The sequence below is a fragment of the Squalius cephalus genome, assembly GCF_949319135.1.
Source record: "Squalius cephalus genome assembly, chromosome: 14".
NCBI classification, from domain to species: domain Eukaryota; kingdom Metazoa; phylum Chordata; class Actinopteri; order Cypriniformes; family Leuciscidae; genus Squalius; species Squalius cephalus.
In genome coordinates, this window is record NC_137135.1 from 28,908,250 (window position 1) to 28,931,774 (window position 23,525).

At 38.2% G+C, this 23,525-nt stretch overlaps 1 protein-coding gene across 1 annotated transcript in view; it reads left to right on the plus strand.

The window, feature by feature from the left end:
- Positions 1-1,655: 1,655 nt before the first annotated feature.
- Positions 1,656-23,525, plus strand: part of ctnna1 (catenin (cadherin-associated protein), alpha 1) — a 146,737-nt gene continuing 124,867 nt past the window's right edge. Inside the window, exons 1-6 of the mRNA XM_079892256.1 lie at positions 1,656-1,937; positions 4,641-4,749; positions 4,838-5,033; positions 11,221-11,387; positions 14,196-14,315; positions 17,515-17,784. Of these exons, the coding sequence (XP_079748382.1) occupies positions 4,645-4,749; positions 4,838-5,033; positions 11,221-11,387; positions 14,196-14,315; positions 17,515-17,784 (858 nt within the window). The 5' untranslated portion in view covers positions 1,656-1,937; positions 4,641-4,644. The remainder of the gene's footprint in view (positions 1,938-4,640; positions 4,750-4,837; positions 5,034-11,220; positions 11,388-14,195; positions 14,316-17,514; positions 17,785-23,525) is intronic.

The following is a 23,525-nucleotide window of genomic DNA, read 5'->3' on the forward strand; positions in this document are numbered from 1 at the left end:
GAAGTTGCTAAAGAAGATATTTTAAACTTGGACAGATAGATAGATAGATAGATAGATAGATAGATAGATAGAGTTTGCTGGTCTGGAGTTTTCAGGTATGTGTTCACACAATGGCAAGGAGGAAAGAAAACAACAATGATCTTAGAGAAGCAATTGTTGCTGCCATCAATCTGGGAAGGGTTATACGTCAATTTCCAAATAATTTGAAGTCAATCATTCTACAGTGAGGAAGATTATCCACAAGTGGAAAGACAGTTCAAAACAGTTGCCAGTCTTCCTAGAAGCGGACGTCCCAGCAGATTTCCCCAAAGGTCAGACAGTGCAGTGCTCCGAGAAACTGCAAAAAACCCAATAACTACACCTCAGACTCTACAGGCCTAAGTTAACATGTTAAATGTTCAAGTTCATGACAGTACAATTAGAAAAAGACTGGAGAAGTATGGCATGTTTGGAATGCATGTTGTTTCCAGGAGAAAGCTTCTTCTCTCTAATATGAACATGGCAGCACGGCTTTGGTTTGCAAAGTTGCATCTGAAAAAACCTCAAGACTTTTGGAACAATGTCCTTTGGACAGATGAGACCAAAGTGGAGATGTTTGGCCATAATGCACATATCGGCATATCAGCACAAACACCTCATACCAACATTCAAGCACGGTGGTGGAGGGGTGATGATTTTGGCTTGTCGTTGAGTCAACCATGAACTCCTCTGTATACCAAAGTATTCTAGAGTCAAATGTGAGGCCATCTATCCAACAGCTAAAGCATGGCCGAAATTGGGTCATGCAACGGGACAATGATCACAAGCACACCAGCAAATCTACAACAGAATTGCTGAAAAATAAAAGAATCAAGGTGTCGCAGTGGCCCATGTCAAAGTCCAGACCTCAACCCGGTTGACCTTCAGAGAGCTGTGCATAAACAAACGCTGTAAAAAAGAGCGAGCCAGAATTTCTCCAGAGCGATGTGAGAGACTGATGATAAAGTCATACAAAAAACAATTACTTCAAGTTATTGCTGCTAAAAGGGGCTCTGTAAGCAACTGAATCATAGGGTGTATATGTTTGTCACCCATGGCTTCTCCATTTTGGCTTTATTTTTGTTAAATAACAACACGGTGTAATATGTCATGTGTTGTTTTTCATCTGAGGTTGTATTTGCCTATTTTTTTTTAGACCTGTTAACGACCAGGTGATTTTTGATTATGTCCTGATACATAAACCATATAATTCAAAAGGGTGTCCTTCCTTTTTCAAAAGATGGACAGATAGATAGTCTTGTGTCTGCTTATAAATGTTATTTAAAGCTCATCCTTGTTTTTTATTTAAAAATAAATCTTAATTGTATTTGTCTTATTTTATACAGTCCTATTGCCTTGGTGCTTAATTTAAGAAGTTTTTCTTTAACAAATTTAAATAAACAAATTTAGCCTACTGTTGTTGCCATGCCAATAAATAAAGCACATAACTGGGCTGAACTGAAACTTGATAATGAGTAGAGAAAGATTATGCACATTTCGCCTTTAAATTCAGTCAACAAGCATGTAAAAAGTCCCTTCACAGATTCAAATCTCTCTTCACACCTTTTAATCTTATACCAGTGTGTTTTAATGCCCCCCACTGCGCGTTCAGATGAACTTTTCTCGAGTTCTCGAGCCACTCCCAAACACACCTGATAACACTGACTGCTGGGAATCCGCCATCATCCTCCTCCTCCTCCTCATTGACCTCACGGGAAAAACCGAAACTCCTCCTAAACACTTCACGAACTCTTCCATTTATTACTCGAACGGGCTCTTTTAGTCAAGTTTTAGTGGATTATATCGTTTGGCTTTTGTTTAGCCGCTGGGAGGGATTAAACACGCAGAAAAACTTTATCACAGTATTTTAAAAGTCTCATCCCTCCATTTTGAATCTGACAGGAATTTCAAACAGTCTGGTGAGTAGATTTTGCCTTTGTCTAGGTAGTTTAAATGGCATTGTTTTCATTCATAACTCACAGAAAAGTAAATTTGCCTCGTAACTGGTTCAGTATGTGTCTATATTGTGAATATAAGAGACAAAATGCGGAATTTGAATGTGTGGCTAACGTTACACTGTTAGCTCGTTTCCCAACTTCATGGAATGTTTGGGATATTTCTCTATCGTTTCATATTTCACTGAATTAACACCAGTTTTTTTTCTTGTAAACGTCTTGTTAATTACCCTTTGACGAATTTAGAATCGTAACGAAAGGACAAAAAAGTTGATAACTTCTTCAAGTATTAAATAGAAGCTATCCTGGAAACTTTGGTGGGAATGCTAATGTTAGTTGTTAGCCGTTAGCTGCACGTCTCGTATCAGGACAAATGTGTCGGGAGTTTTATTCTTGAATGTGTTTTTTGATCAACAGGCCATTGAAATGTTATCGTATGCGTTTTGTGGATGGTTGACTATTTTAAATCGCCGATGATTATAGGTTATCGTATGGCGTTTGAGAAATATAAAATCCATACGAGGAGTTTAGGGCTCCGCCTAAACCACAAACTAGGGATCAGGCCCTTCCTGTGAGTTCTGCCCTTCGCAGTTTAATGATACAGGATTCAGACAGTATGTTGTTGTCTACTGAAATAATGCGTTGTCTACCAAATATACAATACTTATGATTAAAGTACAACCTGATAATATTTCTCTCTAAGCCAGATATGTAACGTTAATGTTACAGTCAGCTGGTCATTATGGAAGGGAAGTGAAAGTACATTATCCCGTTTATTTCACGTCAAAGTTACTCACCAAATGAATAATTACTTGGACAGATTTGAATTAATTTTATTATTTTACATGTACATTCTCAACGTTGTCGCAAAGGAAAAAGTTACTTAAAATGTACAAAAATATTGTGATTATAAGAGTGGGCGATTCCGCGGTGTGACGCAATACATGAAAGTAGCACCGGTTTCGGTTACCCGGATGACTTTTTGTGTGAAAAACTCTCAAAAATTGTTCTTCAACAGAAATGGAGAATATTCCAGTTAAACACCAATTAACATATCTCTGTGTAGTAATTTCTAAAAATGGAGGAGTAAGTTAAATTTTGAACCAATTGTTGAGAAAACAAAGGAATTTAGTTTGTGGTTAATGAGGCGATATATCAATATTTGGAAGGGTATTATTGACAAAGAGGAAAGATCTGTATCTTTATCATTTGACGTGCCCTCCCAAAGTGATTAAGAATTTAGACAGGATACTTTAACATTATTTGGAGAAAAAAAAGACAGATTATATAAAAAAGGAGGTAATTTGTAACCTTAAAAAGGGGACTTGAAGTCTTAGATTATAGTCCACTTAATGACACTTTAAAAACTAAATGGTTGATGGAGTTAATGAAGAATAGAGAAAGTCTTTGGAATTCATTTCTTAATTATTATTTAATACTCTTGTGGGTATACACTCTTTGTGGAAGTGTAATTTTTCTGTTGACAAAAAATCCTGTTTAATTGGCCAGCTTTCAAAGACAAGCCGTGCTGCCATGGAAATTGTATATATATATATATATATATATATATATATATATATATATATATATATATATATATATATATATATACACACATAAATAAACAATATTTTTTAAAAATCAGTTACCATCTAAACCAGGGTTTCTCAAACTCAGTCCTGGAGGGCCACTGTCCTGCACAGTTTAGCTCCAACCCTGATCAAACACACCTGAGCAAGCTAATCAATGTCTTCAGGATCACTAGAAACTCACAGCTAGGTGTGTTTGATCAGGGTTGGAGCTAAACTGTGCAGGACAGTGGCCCTCCAGGGCCGAGTTTGAGAAACCCTGATCTAAACCAAGAGACTTTGCTGTTGTTCTTGATGGACTTTCAAAATGTATTTATTTATTTATTGGTCTGTTTTTAACAGTTTGTAAAATTTATAATTTAAAATAAATTCCCCTACATAGAAAATGTAGGCCTATATTGTATATTTACAGCTGGAATGTAAAGAGTGCTATTTGATGTTTTAAAGTACACAAGCTTGTGTTCCTCCAAGGTTTTTTCATTTTGATGGTAACAAACCAGTTCTATCTAAGTAGCAATATTTTCCACCAAATTGAGCCTGAATTTGTGAAAATTATTCTTATTTATTTTTAGTGTAATTTTTTATTATTAAAGTACTTGTGTATTATTCAGTTTTCTTAGGCCAAAGAATGTCCTAACTTTTTGTAGGACACATTTGAATTCAAAGGTTTTATTCGCAATGTGTTGGTCATGCAACACTGACCTCGCCCATTTTGTCTGCATTCCCTGACCTATATAGCAAACAATGTCCATTTAGTGTGGCTGTCTAGTGCAGACAGACCCCTGCAACAACAGCAGAGCCCTCAGGGTAGGCTGATTATCCCTGTCCTTCAGTGCAAGATTGCTGATCAATACAACTGTGGTCACTGTTTGAATAGAAAATAAGAGTGGGCAACAGAGCTACTCAGACAGCTTGAGTATGAGTTTTGGTTAACAGTGTGGAATATTTACATCATTAGTATTTGCGTATGCAACGTGAGTCTGTCAAGTGACATTTGATTTGATAAAAGACATAGCCCCAGGCTGCTTATTTGTCTCACCACCCTTTTTAATCCATTGATTGCTTTTTCTCTCCTCAGAAACATGACGAGCATTAACACAGCAAACATCAACTTCAAATGGGATCCCAAGAGCCTGGAGATCCGCACACTGGCGGTGGAAAGACTGCTTGAGCCCTTGGTTACCCAGGTCAGGCTGCTTTTTCAGTTTTCACACTCAGTTGCTGTATTAATCACCAAAAATCACAGTTTTCCTTATTTTTTTGCGTTGTTTGCAGGTCACCACACTTGTGAACTCCAGCAACAAAGGCCCATCCAACAAGAAGAAGGGGCGCTCCAAGAAGGCTCATGTTCTGGCAGCGTCTGTAGAGACAGCAACCCTGAACTTCCTGGAGAAAGGCGAGAAGATTGCTAAAGAGAGCCAGTTCTTAAAGGACGAGCTGACTGCAGCGGTGGAGGATGTCCGTAAGCAAGGTAAGCAAAAAAGAGAAGGCTGCTAACTAGGGCTGGCTTTTATTCTATGCTGTTTTCTGGTGATGTGTGAACAAAACTTAACCAAACATTATTTGTAGCGCACCACCATCCAATTATCGCAATAAGCTTTATGCTGTTACTTTTGATGTGAAACACAGTTTCAGCTTTCAAATTCTGTCAATTTCATAATAAATTCACTTGTTCAAGCAACAGCACTATGCGCATGTGAACTGATCATCTTCTCCCCTTTTCTACTAGTTCTAGCACAAAATAAATATGAATAACATTTGAAGGTTTATTGAAACAAACAGTACAACTTACTGATTATGTATCATGTCTCATGTAATCACTCAATCACCACGTAAAGATCTCAATACAGCTTGTAAATAATATGTCACACATTACATTTATCTCAGGAAAGCCATTCAATGTCCATAGCTTGATTGTTAGCTATATACAAAAAATAACATTTTGCTAAATATTTGCACTATATTACTAGCCTAGAAATCTAGACGCACCCTAGCGGCAGCAAAATGTATTTTGCAGCCAGGGCAGTCTAGCAACTCTCCATTGACTTTCGAGCTGCCTAAATTGGGTCAGGCCAATCACGTTGTGTATAGAGTAGGCGGGGCGGGCTTAACATAATGACGACAGAGTTGCGACGGTTACCTGCCACTTGAAAACAAAGAATGGCTGCTGCTGCTGGAGAAGAGTCTGTCGAATCGGCTTTGTCCGCGACTCTGGAGGACTTGGTATTAGGTTTTTCTTTGAGAAAAGAGCATAGAACGGCACTTAAGTCATTCTTTAAAAAAGGAAGATGTGTTCGTAGTTTTTTTCCGGCCAGATATGGCAAAAGTTGAATCTATCAACTAACGTTAGCTCCGCTGTTGGGAAAACGCTCTGGTTGGTTGAAGCGCTGTCCTATTGCGTGCAGAGTGAATTTGAAAGACAGCCGTTTATCCCGCCCCTCAGATTGAGCCGTGTCTATGGTGAGTTGCCAGACCCAACATCTTGATGTAGGTCTGGCTTGCCAGGCTACTATATTACATGTTAATTGTAATTTTATTTAACCTGTTAGTGATATCTTGTATGCGATATCGGATAGAAAATTGTATCGCATTACGAGCTTGTGAATCAGTATCGAATCGATTTGTGAAATCTGTGTTAACACAGTCTTGGTGATAACACTGTTAAAAGAGTTAAAAAGTGGCTGCCGCCATTGAAAGTATTACAAGAAACATTTGAAATATCCTAATTTAAATAATGACTTTAATGGTTTCATTTCCTGTTTTTATTATCTGTCTGTGCTTACCTGCATGACTGGACGGATTTTTGAATTACGAGGGCTTGGCTTGTACTATCAGAGTTGCTGCTATCATGCAATGGAGTGTGTACTTCCTCCAAGACTGTTGTTCTCTATATCCCCTCATTCAATCTCATGTTGTTTGTTCTCATTACAGAACATCTCTGCCGTGTCTTCTTGCAGAAAGAGGATAGAGAAGGCAGGTTAATAGAAGGGTTTAACCCTGTCAAATTGCACAACGACTCATTTATTCATGTCTTGTTTGCCATGCATTTTTGATTAAAAATCCTGCTGATATTGATATGCGGACCCCGCTACACTCTAGTTAGTGCACATTTTCGTTTGACTCATTTAAATAAGATGCGATAGCCTCATCATATCAGCATGAGTTTGGAGGCCTTCATTTTACGGTGCAAAGTAAATGTTCCTGCCATTTTTGACACCTATGCTAACTAATTCTAGGTATATGGCTATGCTACCTGTGCTAAAAAGGGATTGTCACTTTCATTAGTGAACAGCTTGCCTTGACTTGCTGCGTTGATCCATCAAGATATTTTTATTTATGCTTGGTTGCCAAAGATGTGAAAAGAAGCACAAAACTTGCATATTTACACAGAGTCTGCCAGTTGTCAAGGGTGATGTCAGATGTGGAGTGAGACTTCATGTAAAGTCGGTTGCCTTCTGTTGGCATGTGACAAATAACCTGTAACCATAAAGTCATCACCATACATTCTCATCGAAGTGAATGGCTGACATGAGCTTCTCGACTTGGAATGCCCCCTTCTTCTGGAATTAGTGTGGCATGTCGTACTTCTGAGATGCAGACTGCAGGCTCAACCCACTTATTACTTGCTGGAATAACATCTTTGTCAGTTTCAGACTTGGCACTCAGTGTTTATTGGCTTAGTTTAGGCTGTAAAATCTGTCAAGCGCCGGCCAGCACACTGCTGTGATGCCGGGGAATGTCACTTTGGTTTTGGTATGCTGTCATTGGCTGTGGAATCCAGACACTGTTGCACGCTGGTGCCGGAGACTGTCAGCTATGCAGTTTTGCTCGACCATGCATGGTTCGACTGATAATGCCACCATTGAGTGGAGTTAAAGCTTCCCTAGATTGAAAAGAGATCCTGGTACCCAGCTGTGGCTTACCAGCTGTTCTGCAAGCCGGGCAAATGTAATCATTGCGTAATGCACGTTAGAAACCACTGAATCCTTGAACGATTTTCTCCCTAACAGCTCCAGAGTTGTCTGCTGCATGTATATGTGCAACATTAGCATGTCTTCTGGGTGGAATGTGTCTTATTTAGAAACCTATTTTGATTGCTTCGCACCTTTTCAACGGGGAAATGAAGGATGCTGGGAATGAGAATGCTGTCTGCTTTCCCTGCAAGGTATCTGGATGCTCATTGTGTCTTCTTTAGATGTCCACTTTCAACATTTCATCACAAACCACTGTGGTCCTCTTGTGAGCGCTACCTTATAAGTGATAGATGTGAGTTTATTATGGGTGCACTGATCACTATCAGGCCCATGAAAATGGTCTGCGCCAATTGATTGCGCCCTCTGGAAGGAATGACAGTCTCTGAGTCCTTAGTTCTCCTGGCTTTTTGTGTGGTCTATTGTCAGACGAATCTTTTTTTTAAGTGATGGGTAAAAATAGAAAGGGTCTTTGAGCTATCATTCAGCGTCTGTGGAAACCACTGCTTGCGCAATAACCCAGAAAATCTTGTTTTTTAGGTTGCCGTCATTCTTTGAGACTTGCTTCCTGTTACCAGGAAACTCTGCACATTTTTCCAAACATCAACAAAGGAAAGAATGAAACCCCCTCCTGAGCACATAGCTCTTACTCAGTGCCTCATCAAATAGATTTTTCTCTCTTTTCATTGAGTCAATTTCAGTTCAGGCTAGTTATGAACTTGGCCATTACTTGCGCTCTTGGCTGCTTTCATTGCAAGCTTTTTTATTTTTATGCTTGACTTGAGTGGGATGCGGAGATCTGCATGATTGTGTTCGGTTTCATTTGTCGACACATTCGAAAAAACAACCAGAGACTCTTTTGAATGTGAGTCTTTTGGTTGTATGACTGCGCTCATTCATTTTGATATTTTAAGCTGCTGTTAAAATGCTCTGCTTTAACGCATTGAAAAGGTTTCAACATGAACCAACTGGGATGTGAAGCAAGCGATGACCCTTTCGCAAGCACATCAGATAAGACATCAGTGTTATCCCGGGGACTCGACCTTCACTGAAAGAACTCGTTTGGTGTGCTAGCATGTGTCAGAGAGCTCTGGCTATGAGCAGACATGAATCGCGCTTTTGCTTTCACCACAGTGTTTCACTGCTTCTGAATTTCCTCTCGATCTAGCATTTCACAAAATGACATCCTAATGCAATTAACCCGTCACCCTCTAACCACTGGCATTTATCCTCGAACATAAACACCCGCTGCTCTGGTGATTAGCTCTATATTTCACCTTGTTAGTTGTTCTTGTGTGTAGTGGTTGGCTCTGTTCTTATGACAGACCGTGGGGTGGCTGAATCAGACCTATCGCTTGAATTGTTGGTTTAATTGTTGGGAGTTGGGGGTGGCAGAAAAAGTAGCAAAAAATGAATTGGGGCTGCTCGATTATGGAAAAAATCATAATCACGATTATTTTGGTCAGTATTGAAATCACGATTATGTAACGATTATTTCACATGACTTTGGGAACGTGTTGCATTTATTAAAAAGACACGGTAACACTTTACAATAATGTTAATTAGTTAACATTAGTTAATGTATTAACTAACATGAACTATCAATGAGAAATACATTTGTTACAGTATTTATTAATATTTTTTAATGTTACAGGTAGTTAATAAAAATATAGCTGTTTATTGTTTGTTCATGTTAGTTCATAGTGCATTATCTAATGTTAACAAATACAACCTTTCATTTTAATAGCATATTAGTAAATGGTGAAATTAATATTAACTAAGATTAATAAATGCTGAAGTATTATTAGTTAATGTTAACTAAGGTGGTTAACTAATGCTAATTAATGAACCTTATTGTAAAGTGTTACCAAAGACACCTTTCAACAATTCTTAAAAAATCGAAATTTGAACATTGATTGTACTTTTTGAACTATTAAAAAAAATATATATAACAGATAATACTTCAATGAGTATTTTAATAATTCCCGCAGGTCTACCACTTATAATGTGGGAAATTCCCCCACAAACATTGATTCACTTTAGCATGTAGATTGTATGAGTAGCCTAAATTAATCCACACCGATTATAAAATCAAATCAATCATTTTAAAACTTTCTCCAAGACGCAATTTCACAAACCATGTGAGTGTTCAGCGGTGCTGCGTCTTCTCTCTCTGTCTCTCAAAATGTGCTGGACAAGGCAAGCGTCGAAACTACACTTTCGCGTTTAGGAGTCGGGACATGACGGAATTGTCAGTTGCACAATCGGGCCAGCAGTTTATGGCATCAGGAGGGGTGGATGTGCGCGTGTGCGTGTCATTCAGAACACAAGACAAAATTAGAGCGTTCTTTCAAAACAGAACATGGCAAAATAATTGTTTTTACTCGATTGTACTATTTTGGTGATCGAAATTCAATTAATTGCACAGCCCTAAAATGAATACAAAATAAAGATACAAATAAAGTTTTTGTGTTCAGAAATACTACAGAAACTGAATAAAGTAATCAAATGTAAAATAACACTGATAGACTTTTAGTCCTGACTAAATTAAATACATAGGCTATTAATTCTGATTCCTTACAATTAAAGCTATCTTTTGTTGTTTTGACGACAACATTAATGACAGACGCATATGGCTCCTGTCACTTTTAGAGCTAGTGCACGGATCCATTACTGTTTCATTATTCTGTCTGTCACACTGTCAGCGTTTTATGCTTAAGACATAACCGATTGTGTTTGCGAGTATACTGCCAAGACCAAAATTGACACAGTTCTGCGTGTTTTTTCCTGTTAAAGCGAAATAATCACGAAAAATAACTTTTGTTAGCCGCGAGTTGTTTGTGAGGCGGCTTTACTGTATGTATGTGTGCAGAGAAAAACATCTCTCAGAGAGCCCTGATGGGATAAGAGAGTACTCAGTTTAGTTTAAAATCACTTGAATGTTTAAACTGATAAGACTGGTAAGACTTCACAAGATGTGAAAATTATAAACTTTGGTTACGATGCACTGCTGGCCCGATTGTGCAAGTGACAATTCCGTCAAGTCCCGACTCCTAAACTCGAGAGTCTAGTATCGTCGCCTGCAGCGCTTGATGCTTGCCTTGTGCAAGCCATTTTGAGAGAGAGAGAAGACGCAGCACCACTGAATCACTCATGCTGTTTGTGAAATTACGTCTCGCAGAAAGTTTTAAAATGACTGATTTGATTTTATAATCTGTGTTGATTAATTTACTCATACAATCTACATGCTAAAGTGAATCAATGTTTGTGGGGGAATTTCCTGCATTATAAGTGGGAGACCTGCAGGAATTATTAAAATTATGCGCAATACCCGCAATCCCACGCCAAAATTCGAGCCCTGTTTACTGGGTTTGTGTGGCCGGGTTGCCAATAAAGAGCCTCTGTAGCAACATCTGTATGTCGTGCTGTATCATGTTCGTGTTGTCTCGCAAACGACCTTGGACTGCATTATCATTGTCAATTAATAGAGGCAGAATTTAATCAAATAACGGACAATAATTCATTGCATTTCAAAGGGCGGCTTTGGAAGTAATTGCATCATCAGATGTTGAGTTATGTCGTCTTCCACATTGGGAAATGATCATTTCCTTGACCTTGCTGCTCTTGGCTACGAAAGAACAAATTAAAACTAATTATGAGACTTTGTGTATAAATCTTTTTCTGTAGGAGAATCCATGAAGATGGCCTCAGGAGAGTTTGCAGAGGATCCCTGTTCTTCAGTTAAGAGAGGCAATATGGTCCGTGCTGCACGTGCCCTTCTTTCTGCTGTCACTCATCTTCTTGTACTGGCGGACATGGCTGATGTGTACCAGCTTCTGCTTCAGCTCAAACTGGTGAGACACATGCACACATTTTTTCTCCTTGAAGAATTGTTTGACCTAAAAGTGAAACAAAATATCATTGTTTGCTCAATCTCACATACACTACTGTTTAAAAGTTTAGTTTCAGTATGCTTGTTTTTTATAAAGAATTTAATATTTTTATTCTGCAAGGATGTAGTGTTGTCACGATACTAGAATTTCTAACTTCGATACGATACCTTTAAAAATATCGATATTCGATACCATTTTCGATACCACGGAGAAAAAAACTGCCACTATATTAAGGGGGTATTTTTATTTATTTAAAGCTAAATATAACAAGTCTAGAACGTGACAATGAGGCATTTTTTACATGAACAAAAATGTCCTGAGGTATTGCACTTGTTCAAAAGCATAAATTCTGGTTAATACATTAACGTTATTTGATGAACAGATTTAAACGCAAATGTGCGTGCATCACACACGAAAACAATGCTCACTGGATCGACATGAAGTCAAGTCACCTTTATTTATATAGTGCTTTTAACAATACAGATTGTGTCAAAGCACTTAACAGTATCAAATTGGAGGAGAGTGTCAGTAATGTATAATAATAAGATTAAAACGTTAAATTTTCAGTTAAAGGCATTTCATTATTGAATTCAGATGTCATTGTCTAGCTCAGTTTAGTTTAATTAGTATCTGTGTAATCAAATTGATGATAATTGCTAATGAAGGCAAATTGCAGAATTAAATAATTTTTTGAATAAAGTTAAATAAGCACAAGTTAATTTTACCATCACACAGAACGAGCAGTGCGCTGCGTTTTTTATGTTGCTAGGCAACCACTGAAACAGCTGTCCTGTCAGTCAAGTAAACGTCAAATCAGCCTTTTATTAACTTTATTTACTTTCTGTTAACATTGTGGTAGTTATGGTTTGTGAAGTTGTTAAGCTTCTGGTAACCCGCGAGAGCACCACAAGTTTATCCTCCATCATCGCACTCTCCGGGCGTTCAAGCAACTAGCTTTCATCACTAAAACGAAAGGCCCGCATTTCCATTCAATCGACTGGACAGTGGAAAAAAACGCGATGACGTCGGGCGCTTTTTCCGCTCGGAGTTGCTTTTTTTTTCAACTTCAAAAACGTGAGGCGCATAAACAGCGCGCAGAACGCTCGCTGCCATAGGAAACCAATTGAAAATAGGCGCCTCTCACTGCAAAAAAACGCGTCAGGTGTGATCGGCCCCATTCACTTTTGCTATTTAACCAGAACGAATGAGACGAGTGCGCGTGTGTCAACGCGCCTTTGGAGAGAAGTGAAAGTGACAGCTCAGCTAGTATCGGTGTATCGATACTTCGGGAAATTAGTATTGGTACCGTTCAGATATTTCAGTATCGAAATATCAATATTTTTGACAACACTACAAGGATGTATTAAATCGCTCAAAAGTGATAGTAAAGACATTTATAATGATATAATCAATTTCTGTTTCAAATAAATGCTGTCCTTTTAAAATTCGAAGCTCCGATGTGGAATATATTAACGAAATTGCGGAATCCAGTCACAAATGGAACTTGCTGTATTTCTTTTTATAGCCCTCTTCATTATCTCTAGCCCTCGTCAGTCTCTGATTCTGAGGAAAAAGCTAAAGCCGAAGGGAGTACCATAGGGAACTGGCTTTGGTCAAGAAGGCTGAGTAAAGGATAAAGACACCCGAGTTTTGTCCTATTTACCCCCTTCATCATCTGTGCTGGTGTCAGTACTTTTATTGCCCTCAGGCTTTATTGCCTTACTCTTATTGAACTTCCTCCAGCTGTAATTACATGCACAGCAAACACTGTTACTGTGTGTGAATAAAAACACTTCATATAAAAAGAAAACGCTGCATGTTGCAAGCCTTACTGTAGCCTTCACTTTCTCATACGCCTAGATTTTAAATTAGATTTGTTTGCATTTAGTCTATATGTTGTTGGTACAAACTAGATTACATTCACTTTCTGTTTCTGCAAGCAACATGTTATTGAATCGCACTGTGTAGTCCTTTATGCACTGTAGAGAGGTCTTCTCACGTCTGTGAATTAATTAATATGACCATGCTGGCAGGGCTGTGAAAAACATCCCTCTGAGATTTCATTGGAAATGTATGATAAAGGTGGATTATATATTTATATATTTTTTTAGTGTTACAATTAGATTTTTATGCCAGTGTTTCTTGCGTTAAGTTTGCGATGTATGTAGAAGTAGAAGCAGAAGCCTTCTTGTAAAAGAGTAGGAGCTCTGTTTCTTGCTTTTTTTTTTTTTTTTTTCTTCATTGAATTGTTCTGTAAGTTCAGCTTGAATGATCAAATGAAGCTTTTTGAGTATGCTTCTGTGACCATGAAACTATTTCTTTTGTCTTATTTTGACTAATGTACTAATGATTTGTCTAATGCATTTTGTTGAATTAATTAGAATAAACTATGAAAGGGGAAATCATGATAGAGTTGCACATTATTATTTGCCATTTTTCTTTCGCTTTTACTGTTGTGGTTGAATGAGGTGCAGTGATCACAAATTGAATGTAGGGGGCATTTTCTGGCTCACTGGTTATGTCACTAATCATTTTTTCAGTACAATAATTTCATATTGATGCCTGCCAGTCCTTTCTGTTCTCTTTTAATAAATATTCATGTCACCTAAAGGACCTTAAAATAGTTTTATGATGAGTAACGAATACAAAGCCAGCAGGATAAACATATATATGAATTTCAGATGTCACACTTAATATATGGTCTAAAATAAATAGGAGAGACAATTAAGGCTTCTTTTCTTTAACGGCATATTGTACTTGACTCCACAGGTGGAGGAGAGCCTGGTGAAGGTGCGTAATGCCGGCACTGAGCAGGACCTGGGTATTCAGTACAAAGCTCTGAAACCGGAGGTGGACAGACTGAATGTGATGGCAGCCAAGAGGCAGCAGGTAAAATGCAGCCGCTCCTTGCACCCAATGTTAAGAGATCTAATTTCATTCAGGGATATACTAGGGCTGTGTATCACTAAAAATCTGGCAGTACGATACATATAACGATACGGGGATTACTATATATATATATATATATATATATATATATAATATATATATATATATATATATATATATATATAATTTTTTTTTTTTTTTTTTTTTTCTAGGAAGATCTAATAAAATAAAAAAAAACTGTCAAAAGTACACACCACCATATGCATAAACATGAGCAAAAAAACTATTTAATTGCAGCCGATACCAATTACCGTTTTGTCATCATTCAAGTTTTTTATAACTAATAATTAAACTCTCTCTGTTGAATGTCAGTGATTTAGTATTTTTTTTTATTTTTATTTTTTCCTTCCCCAAATAAGTAATACCACAGACGTTATTTACAGTAATGCTGTAGATTTTTTTTAAAGGGGACCTATTGTTCAAAATTCACTTTTACATGACAAATCCACCCAGTGCTTTTTTTTATTTTTTTTTATCCCCATAAATCATAAGCACTGTGTCAGAACAAGCTGTTCGCAGAATCAGGCCCCTCCCACAACTGTTGACGGACACTGCCATTTTAGCATAGACCCACCCTGACTGAGCTGTACACGGTCCGCCATTGTTTCGACACCAGAGCATGTGTAGACTAGAACTAAGCGATTGAGGTGTTTTGTTGTTGGATGTAAGAATGAACATAGCAGTCGTCATTTACTCCCGACATCTGAGCTGCTGGAGACACAGTGGATTACTTTTGTTTTTGAAGGGAATGCGCCCCCCCCCCCAATATAATATAATATAATATAATATAATATAATATAATATAATATAATAATATTATAAATAATAATTTTATAAATAAAAATATTTTCTTGGATCCTGCTTTAAAGGTTCGCAGTTTTTATATTACAGAAAGTGTGCATAGTCCACTTTTTTTTATTTAATACTGTAAAGCTGTTTGCTTTAAAGCAATTTATTGTAGAAAGTGCTATAGAAATAAACGTGACGTGACTGGAGTGCTGAATTGCAGAGCTTGTGTGAACATATCCACATCGCTATGATCAGATGCTTTCTTAATTGTTTTCTCACTGCAGTCCTTTTTTTTGTTATTGAGAGGAAAGTGTACAGTACATATTTACATATTCTAAGTGAGCTTAGATTCAATGCGTTTCCAGAGTATTATATTTTAGTGTGGCTTATTTTGCAAACAGCATGACTCTTGTCGATCTCCTTAGTGGTTTCTTTAGAGTGGAAGCAGTGGTCCACACTTTCAGCTCTGAACAATGCGGCAGGAGCTGGTTTAATTCTATCATCTTGTGAGCTGGGTTTGCTAATGCTAACGCTAGTGATGCACCCTTGCGCTTCTCCCCGTCACAGTTCATGTTCTGAGATAACACTGCTATCTAGCGGTCGGGTTTAAACCGAACACAAAGCCACTGACACAAATCTTGGATGTAAACAAATACACATTGATACAGTGTTATTGAGAAAGTATCGCCAAACATAATATTGTGATATTTACTTGTATTGATTTTTTTGTACACCCCTAGGATATTCTGACTTTAAATATCATCACTTCCTCCGCCCACATGTGGAATGAGGAGCTATGTAGCTCTAGGCGTATAACCACAAACAATCATCTTAGTACCGGTCTGGGAGGGGGAAGCACGAGTGGATTGGAGCAGTTAGAGTGACAAAATGCATTTAAATCAAATGAATTGGGTCTTTGGGATTTTTTTGGGCTTATCAGGTTAAGCGGTAGTCGACAGTGATGGATTTCAGGATGAATTTTCCAGGTGAGCTCACTCATTAATAGAATGAACAGTGTTTCTCTATTTGAGAGAGATTATAGTATCTTGACAATGCTAATTATTTCTCAGTTTGAATATAGTTTAGCTGTTCATTTTATTTATTCAGTGTGATTTTCCCTCTCATGCTACACTGAGCAAGTTTAAAGTTTTGTGAATCATTTGCGCTGCGATACAACACTTTCACTTGCATTTTGGGACAGCTGACTGAAAGCTCACTTGCCCACGTCTTTTCAGACCTTGCCTATTCAAACATCCAAGCGATTTTATATCATTCAGTAGTATATGGGAGCTCTTCATTCATACCAACAACGCACACACTTTTAGTGTGTTAGTGTTACGCCTGTTAGTTTTGGGCATGTTGATTGAGATGTTGATTATGTTGTCACATTTGTCAGTTTCACTTCAGTTTGGGTAGCACAGCAGCAAATCAATTACCGAAATGAGCAAAATCATGATATCATACTGTTGAAATAATAAAATATATACCAGTATTTTTCCATTACCGGTATACCAACCCTACTAGGGATATCTCATGTTTGACAGCAATGATCGATCATGAAAAACCAAAATGGACCCTCTTTGATCAAATCCTGTCAACTATACTCAAACGGTTTATGAATTGTGCGTCCGGCACGGTTTACAAATCTGAGCACAGGCGTTGGAATTTCGTGGGTACGTATTAATCAGTGGGTGAGATTTATTAAACCGAGGGAACCATTTAAGAATCTGTGAGTAAGGTTTATAAAAATGATGAGGATGAATTGCAGATCTGTGGCCATGGATTTGTTGGTCTGTCTTTTTTTTTTTTCTCATTCCGGTGACTTCCCAGTCTCTATACAAACCTGCCATAAAGTGGTTTTTTTTGGGCTGAAACTTGTGTACTGACAGACAGCAATTTGTGTCAACACTGTACACTGACTAAGTATGGGGCAACAACAGCAACACTTTAGAGATTAGAGGGCGTTCACGCAGGACGCTTTCCCTTTTCAAACAGCTAGACAGAGTGTGAATGGAGCAGGACATTTATTTTTGACAACTTGACACAATGTCTTAAAAATGTGGCACTAAAGGCATGAAATGCTAAAAATAAAAAGTCCATCTAACTCATTTTTACGTAAACCGACAATTCAAAATGTAGACAAAATGACCAAAACACCTAATGTCTCCATTTAACGGAAGTGGTCATTTCAATGCTTCTGATTTGCCAAACTGTACGTTCATGATCTGATTATGAGCATGTGTTGGCCTTTGGGGGGTGCTTTGCTCTTTCAGAGTGCTTCAGTGTCCTTAATATGACAGGGCTGTAGCATCACCCCTAATTCTCCTCCTTCCCCCTCTTTGTATGACAGGAACTCAAGGACGTCCATCACAAAGACCAAATGGCAGCAGCTCGCGGTGTCCTTCAGAGGAATGTTCCCATGCTGTACACAGCTTCACGTGCCTGCCTGCAGCATCCAGACGTGGCTGCGTACAAGGCCAACCGGGACCTCATCTACAAGCAGCTCCAGCACGCTGTCTCCGGCATATCTAATGCAGCCCAGGCTACCAGCAGCGAGGACTCTGGCTTCTCCCAGCCTGCAGGTGGAGGAGAGCTAGCCTACGCCCTCAACAACTTTGATGTAAGTCCATGGGCCATTGGATTTCACATTTTTGGGCCATTTTCTCTGATCCAGACAGAAATAGCCAGCTAATAAGTGGTATCAGTGGAGAATTGTCATTCAGCATCACAACTGAGGCTAAACTGAGAATTAGCCTCCCTCTAATTGAAGGGATTGTGCTCTGTGAGCGTTGTCATTTAGGAAAAAAAATATTGCCCATTGCATTGGGACAGTGAAGTACTTTTCTCAAAGACAAAAGGGTAGAATAACAGTGAAAGTTGTGCACTTTTTAGTGAGGGTGCCAGAAGACTGCTCGATTAGAGCTTATTATGGGTTATAGATTGTAAAATATTTAGAATTCAAAGAAAAGGTTGCATTGAAGTGTTATGAAACTTTGAGTCCTTTGCGGACTTTAGGCATGGCTTAACTTTTTTAAATAACCTTTAATTGCTGAATCAGTAATTCATCCACCAATGTTTGCCATTGAATTTGACATATTGCTACAGAAAGATCAGGCTTTGGCTTAAAATGCATTGGTTTAAAATGCTTGATTTTGAAAATGTTGGTAAACGTTTACTCTTGTGTAAAAAGCACACAGTTATTTTGTAGCGAGTGATGAAGAGGAGCATATTTGTGAGTAGGATCGAACAGCAGTTGCATCACCCTCTGCAGCTGCTCCACACAGTTTTATCAACAAAAGCGCGAGAGCAAGTTGTTGACAAATCCGGTGTGTGATTGAACTGTGTCGAGGAGACGGTAATCCACGATTCAATCAGATTATATTTGTATGTCCAAACAAAGCTGAGCTACTGACCTCGGAGAGTCTTTCACAAGTTTGAACTTTTGTTGCAGTGTTGAGTCAGGTCAGCACCAAAAGCTTATGGGAAATATCATGCTGATTTAAGTGTCTAAGCAATGCACTTATTTCCTTATGTGACTTGTATTAAATAATTCAGAGCAAGTGATCATTAGCTATCCTTCATTTATTTGCGCTTTGAACGGTTAGTCTCCTTCCAGAATAGGATGCGAACCATTAGTCTAACTGTTTTTGGTCTGTTGCACTCAACATTGTAAACAATCAGTTGGTGAAATAATAAATTCAAATGATATGCATGAACTGAAATGTTGCCATAGAGATATTGTAAAAGGAGGGACAAAAAGTAGGATCCAATGGCACCAGCAGTGTTTGAGCACTGGGTGTCCACATTTCTTTTGAATTTGTTTGTGTCTAGCAAATGCAACCTGTACTCTTAAGTAATGGATAGTTTGTTCCTGATGGACAGGGTGGGAAATTAACGTTTTTCCTCCACTTGCCACATTGATTGCTAAATGCAGAATTTTACCAGTTCAATTAGTGATGCATGGCAATGGTTGAACTAATTTTTGAGCAAAATAATCATGATTATCAATAATGATTAATATCCAGTTTTTCTAAAAAATAAGATATATATATTATATAGTATTATAATTTACTTTTATTATATAATATCAATAGGCATGAGGTAATAAAGGCCATTTCATATTTCACTTCACCTAATTGGCCTGTAGGTGGCGCATGACTTTAACCAACTAAGATGGCTTTATCAAATGGAAAATCAATACAAAAACCGTGGCTAGTAATCTTAATTCCAAATGTTACATTTTTACTTTCTATTGTAGCACAGAGGTTGCCTAAGTGCATTTATTCACCAACCTGGATCGCAATAAATGTGGACGAGATTCATGTTTGGATTTAATACAGTTTGTCACAGAAGGTTCACTCGCAAATTTAGTAGCAGCAAATCGCAGACACAGCCTCATGAAGAAACAAACTGGCTGTATGACACTTGCATTCGAGCATAATTTCACAATGGACTTTGCTAAACTTCAAGTTTGTCTTTGCTTGTCAGATCATCAGTGCTTTTTTGCAGCACAGAGAGAGTGTGCGCATGGTTACCAGGTTGGGAAGATTAAGTAAAACACTGGACAGAAATTGTGTCCTTTTAAGAGAAAAGCTCTGTTTGGGGGATTTATTCTCTTGTCATCTGGAAACCCCAAGCAGGAAAGATAGCGGAGGCTTGTTACAATGCAAGATAACGGAAATGTCAGATAGTCAAAACGTTTTCAGGACAAATAAGCAGCGAGCCAATATTGCGTTGTGCTAGGTTTCCTTTCCTCCTCCTCTGTTTTAATGCTTTGAAAAAAAAAAAAGATAAATATATAGAAGTAAATATAATTTTTCTATTTTATTATCAATACTATTTGCTGGCTAAAACCAATTAGGTGCCTTTATCGATTTGAATTTGTACCTGAATACCTGCATTTGGCTACTAGTGGGTGTTTTTCCCTGCTGATGGACAACAAAAATAAACCTCTTACAACTCTGCTGATCTCAGTGCAATTTGATTATATCTGTAGTTTTTGCATTGACTGAAGCAGGTGCCTCTAATGAAGCTTGAAGTCGCTAGAGGAGTGTTTACAAACAGTGTTGCACTTGATGTGCAGAATATACTTTTTTAAAATTTTATTTGCTGCTTTGAAATGGATGCTTTCCATCATGAAATAATGATGAGAGAAGGCTTTGAGCTTAGCACAGCACTTAATTTAATTTTTAACATTCCTAATTAGAGCATGTCTATGTCATATCCACAATTCTTTTATGATTTATCATATACCTTTGCCTGGGCAACACAGCTCAAAATATAATGTTAAGGTGATGCATCTCCTGTTAAATTTGCAAAAATCAGTCACTGCAGGTATTTCTCTCTGTCTCTTGTGGCAAGAGGGTTTGTTCATCAAATTCCCTTTGCCTCGATTAGCTGTTGAAAGAATTCTCATACAAAGGAGTCAGGAGTGGCGTCGCCCTGCTAAAGAGAGAACCAACACATCAGATCAAACCATGTCGCTCGTGTCTCTCACCATTTGATTTTTTTTTTTTTTTTTTTTTTTCCTTTCTTTTCTTTTGTTGCAAAAGTGCGTTCTCATCCTCAGTTCTGGGGTCTTTTATTTTTGGAATAATGGATTATTGTTTTGTTTTGACTTTAGAAAGCATTGATCTTCCAAATCTGCTGTCTCTGGGGGTCACGTGCTCAGTCACCTACAAGGCTTTTTATACATGGATGAGGAAATGGGTGGTTTCCTCAGTCTCTTAGGATGAAATCACCCATTTTTTTTTCATCTTCCCCCTTGACTGCAAATACATCTGGATGTTGATAGATTAATGCAGAATTCGTTAGTCATCTGTAGGTGTAGTAGCATGAGTCAGTCTCTCTGTGTTCTTGCTCTTTTGCTCCTCCACCCATCATTCGTTCCCGTTTTCCCTATTACACACTGCAATTATTATCAACAATGAACTGACATCCTTTTTTTTTTTTTTTTCTTCCTCTGACTGGATCCCTGAATGCATTGTCACTTTTGTCTATGGACTTCTCAACTGTATCTTTCATCTTTGTTTTACCCCCAGGGTTAGTTCCACAGCATTAGGTCTTTATTATTGGTGCTTGCCTGTAAGGTGAAGCACTCTGTTCTCACATGCTGCTGCTGCTTCTTCCATACAAATGTCTGCATATAACTCGTCCCGCACCTTTGTCGTAGACCCATGAATGAGGTGTCAAATTGTGCATATTATTGAGGAGAGGTGTGTTATGACTTTTTATGCGATCGGGCGTACGATGTTCGCACTAGGGGTGGGAGAAAAAATCAGTGCATCGATGCATTTTGATTCTCTCTCCAACAATTCTGGATTGATTCTGAGCTTAGTTTTTAACCAGAGATGTGTGATGACGTAGCCTGGATGCCAGCTGAACTTAGCCCCGCCCACAACATTTAAGGTCGGGAAGTTCGGTCTGGACTTGATCCGTTGTGGAGCAACTATGCTCGAACCATAGTTGTTCGGACCAATCAAATTGTACGATGATGGACAGATGATCAACAGTAACGTAATCATCCACGTCACCAAAGAGCGCTTGGGTTGAATTTGTTTACAACAAAGATGCCGCCATTGCATCTGTTATAGAAGATATCGACAGCACATTCATTTAAAAGAGGAACAGAGAACCACGATCAAGGCATTTGTCGATCGGAAAGATGTTTTTGCCGCCCTTCCTGCGGGATTCGGCAAAAGTTTAATTTATCAGCTGGCCCCGATGGTCGCTAAGAAGATGGGGCGCAATGAAAACCCTGTGGTCATTGTGGTTTCTCCGTTGCTCTGATCGGTTGTAGGTCTATCCAATTGAGTGCAGAGGAATTTTCTTTCCTGGTTTGGTTGAAACACGCCCCATAATCACAGCCCAATGGAGCAGTATCAGACTCATATTCTGACTAGAGTCTTGAGTATGACGACGTCAGGCTAGTGATGACGCTGCGTGTGTTTTAGAAACGCCCATATTCTGCTTGCTTCTGCTTCCAATTACGCACGCGCGCGCGCACACATATTTTCTTTCGAAATAAATTTTGTTTTTCTTTTAAAGCAAAAAAGCAGCTAGTCACTGCTACATTTTTATCTGTCTTAGATTATGGAGACCTGGTGTATAGGACCGCTTCAGCACAATGTCTGCATCATGCGTCTCTGAGATTTATTACGAATTGTAAAAACTTGACCCATCATTGTGAATTATATTCCAGAGTGGGATGGCCATCGTTGTCCAACAGGAGATCAGGGCACTGGCATATTTTTATCTATAAGGCCATGCTTGGTCTGTTGCCATCCTACATTTGTAGTTTAATTACATGGAGAAGTGTTGGTTCTTATTCATTGCGATCAAATGATCACTTGCTGCTCTTTGTTCCATTTGCCCGTACAGAACTGGGAAAAAGGGCTTTTGTCTACTCCGCTCCTTCTGCATGGAACTTTTTGCAAAAAGGCTTGAAATTATCTGAACTTATTTCCTTAAATGCTTTTAAGTCCAGATTGAGAGAACCTGAAATGACCTGTTTAAATTGTAATTGTTTTTAATTATTTGTGTTGTATAACTTTTATAAATGTAATTGATTGTGTTTTTGCTGCCTCTTGGCCAGGACTCCCTTGAAAAAGAGGTTTTTAACCTCAATGGGACTTTCCTGGTTAAATAAAGGTTAAATAAAAATAAAAACACACACACCCCACTCTAACAGTCCATACAATTGATAAAGACAAAGTTCAGAAAGATTAAAACTAATTACAAGCACATTCGCGGGCTTCATTGCACAGGATGGCGCTGTGAGAAACCGCGCATTTTGCTTGATGTTACGCTTGCTGTGTGCGGTCTCGCATGCCGGGATTTTCCTTACAAATGCCCTAGGAAGGCATTTATGTCATTTGGAATTCAGTGGGCTTATATATTAAAAATATGAAACTCACTGACAGAAGGCTGCTTTCAATTTCAAATGCTCGTGCACTTTGTAAAGGGCGCTCGTGCATGCGGCTGTGTGACTCTGTAAGTGGTTAAATGTACTTGCATCTCAAAATGACGCAAAATTAATGTAAACAGTCAGTTATGTCTTAAGGGAGTAAATGGACAGGACAAACTACATCTTACATTTCAAAAGATATCTGTGCATTAGTGTGAATGCAGCTTCTTCCGCTGTCTGTCATCTGTAATAATGCCAGTAATAATAAACGGTAAAGCCGAGAAAGAGAAAAATCACTCACAGGTCTTGAATGGAAAATGTTCAGATGCTATTAAATACTGAAAGCGCTCTGTTTATTGCGTGTAATGTTTTTTTTGTAATTGGTTTTATTATTCACTATTTGCTTTTATGTTTTGAAGCTGTATTAGTTTATATATTTAAAATTCTTAACATAC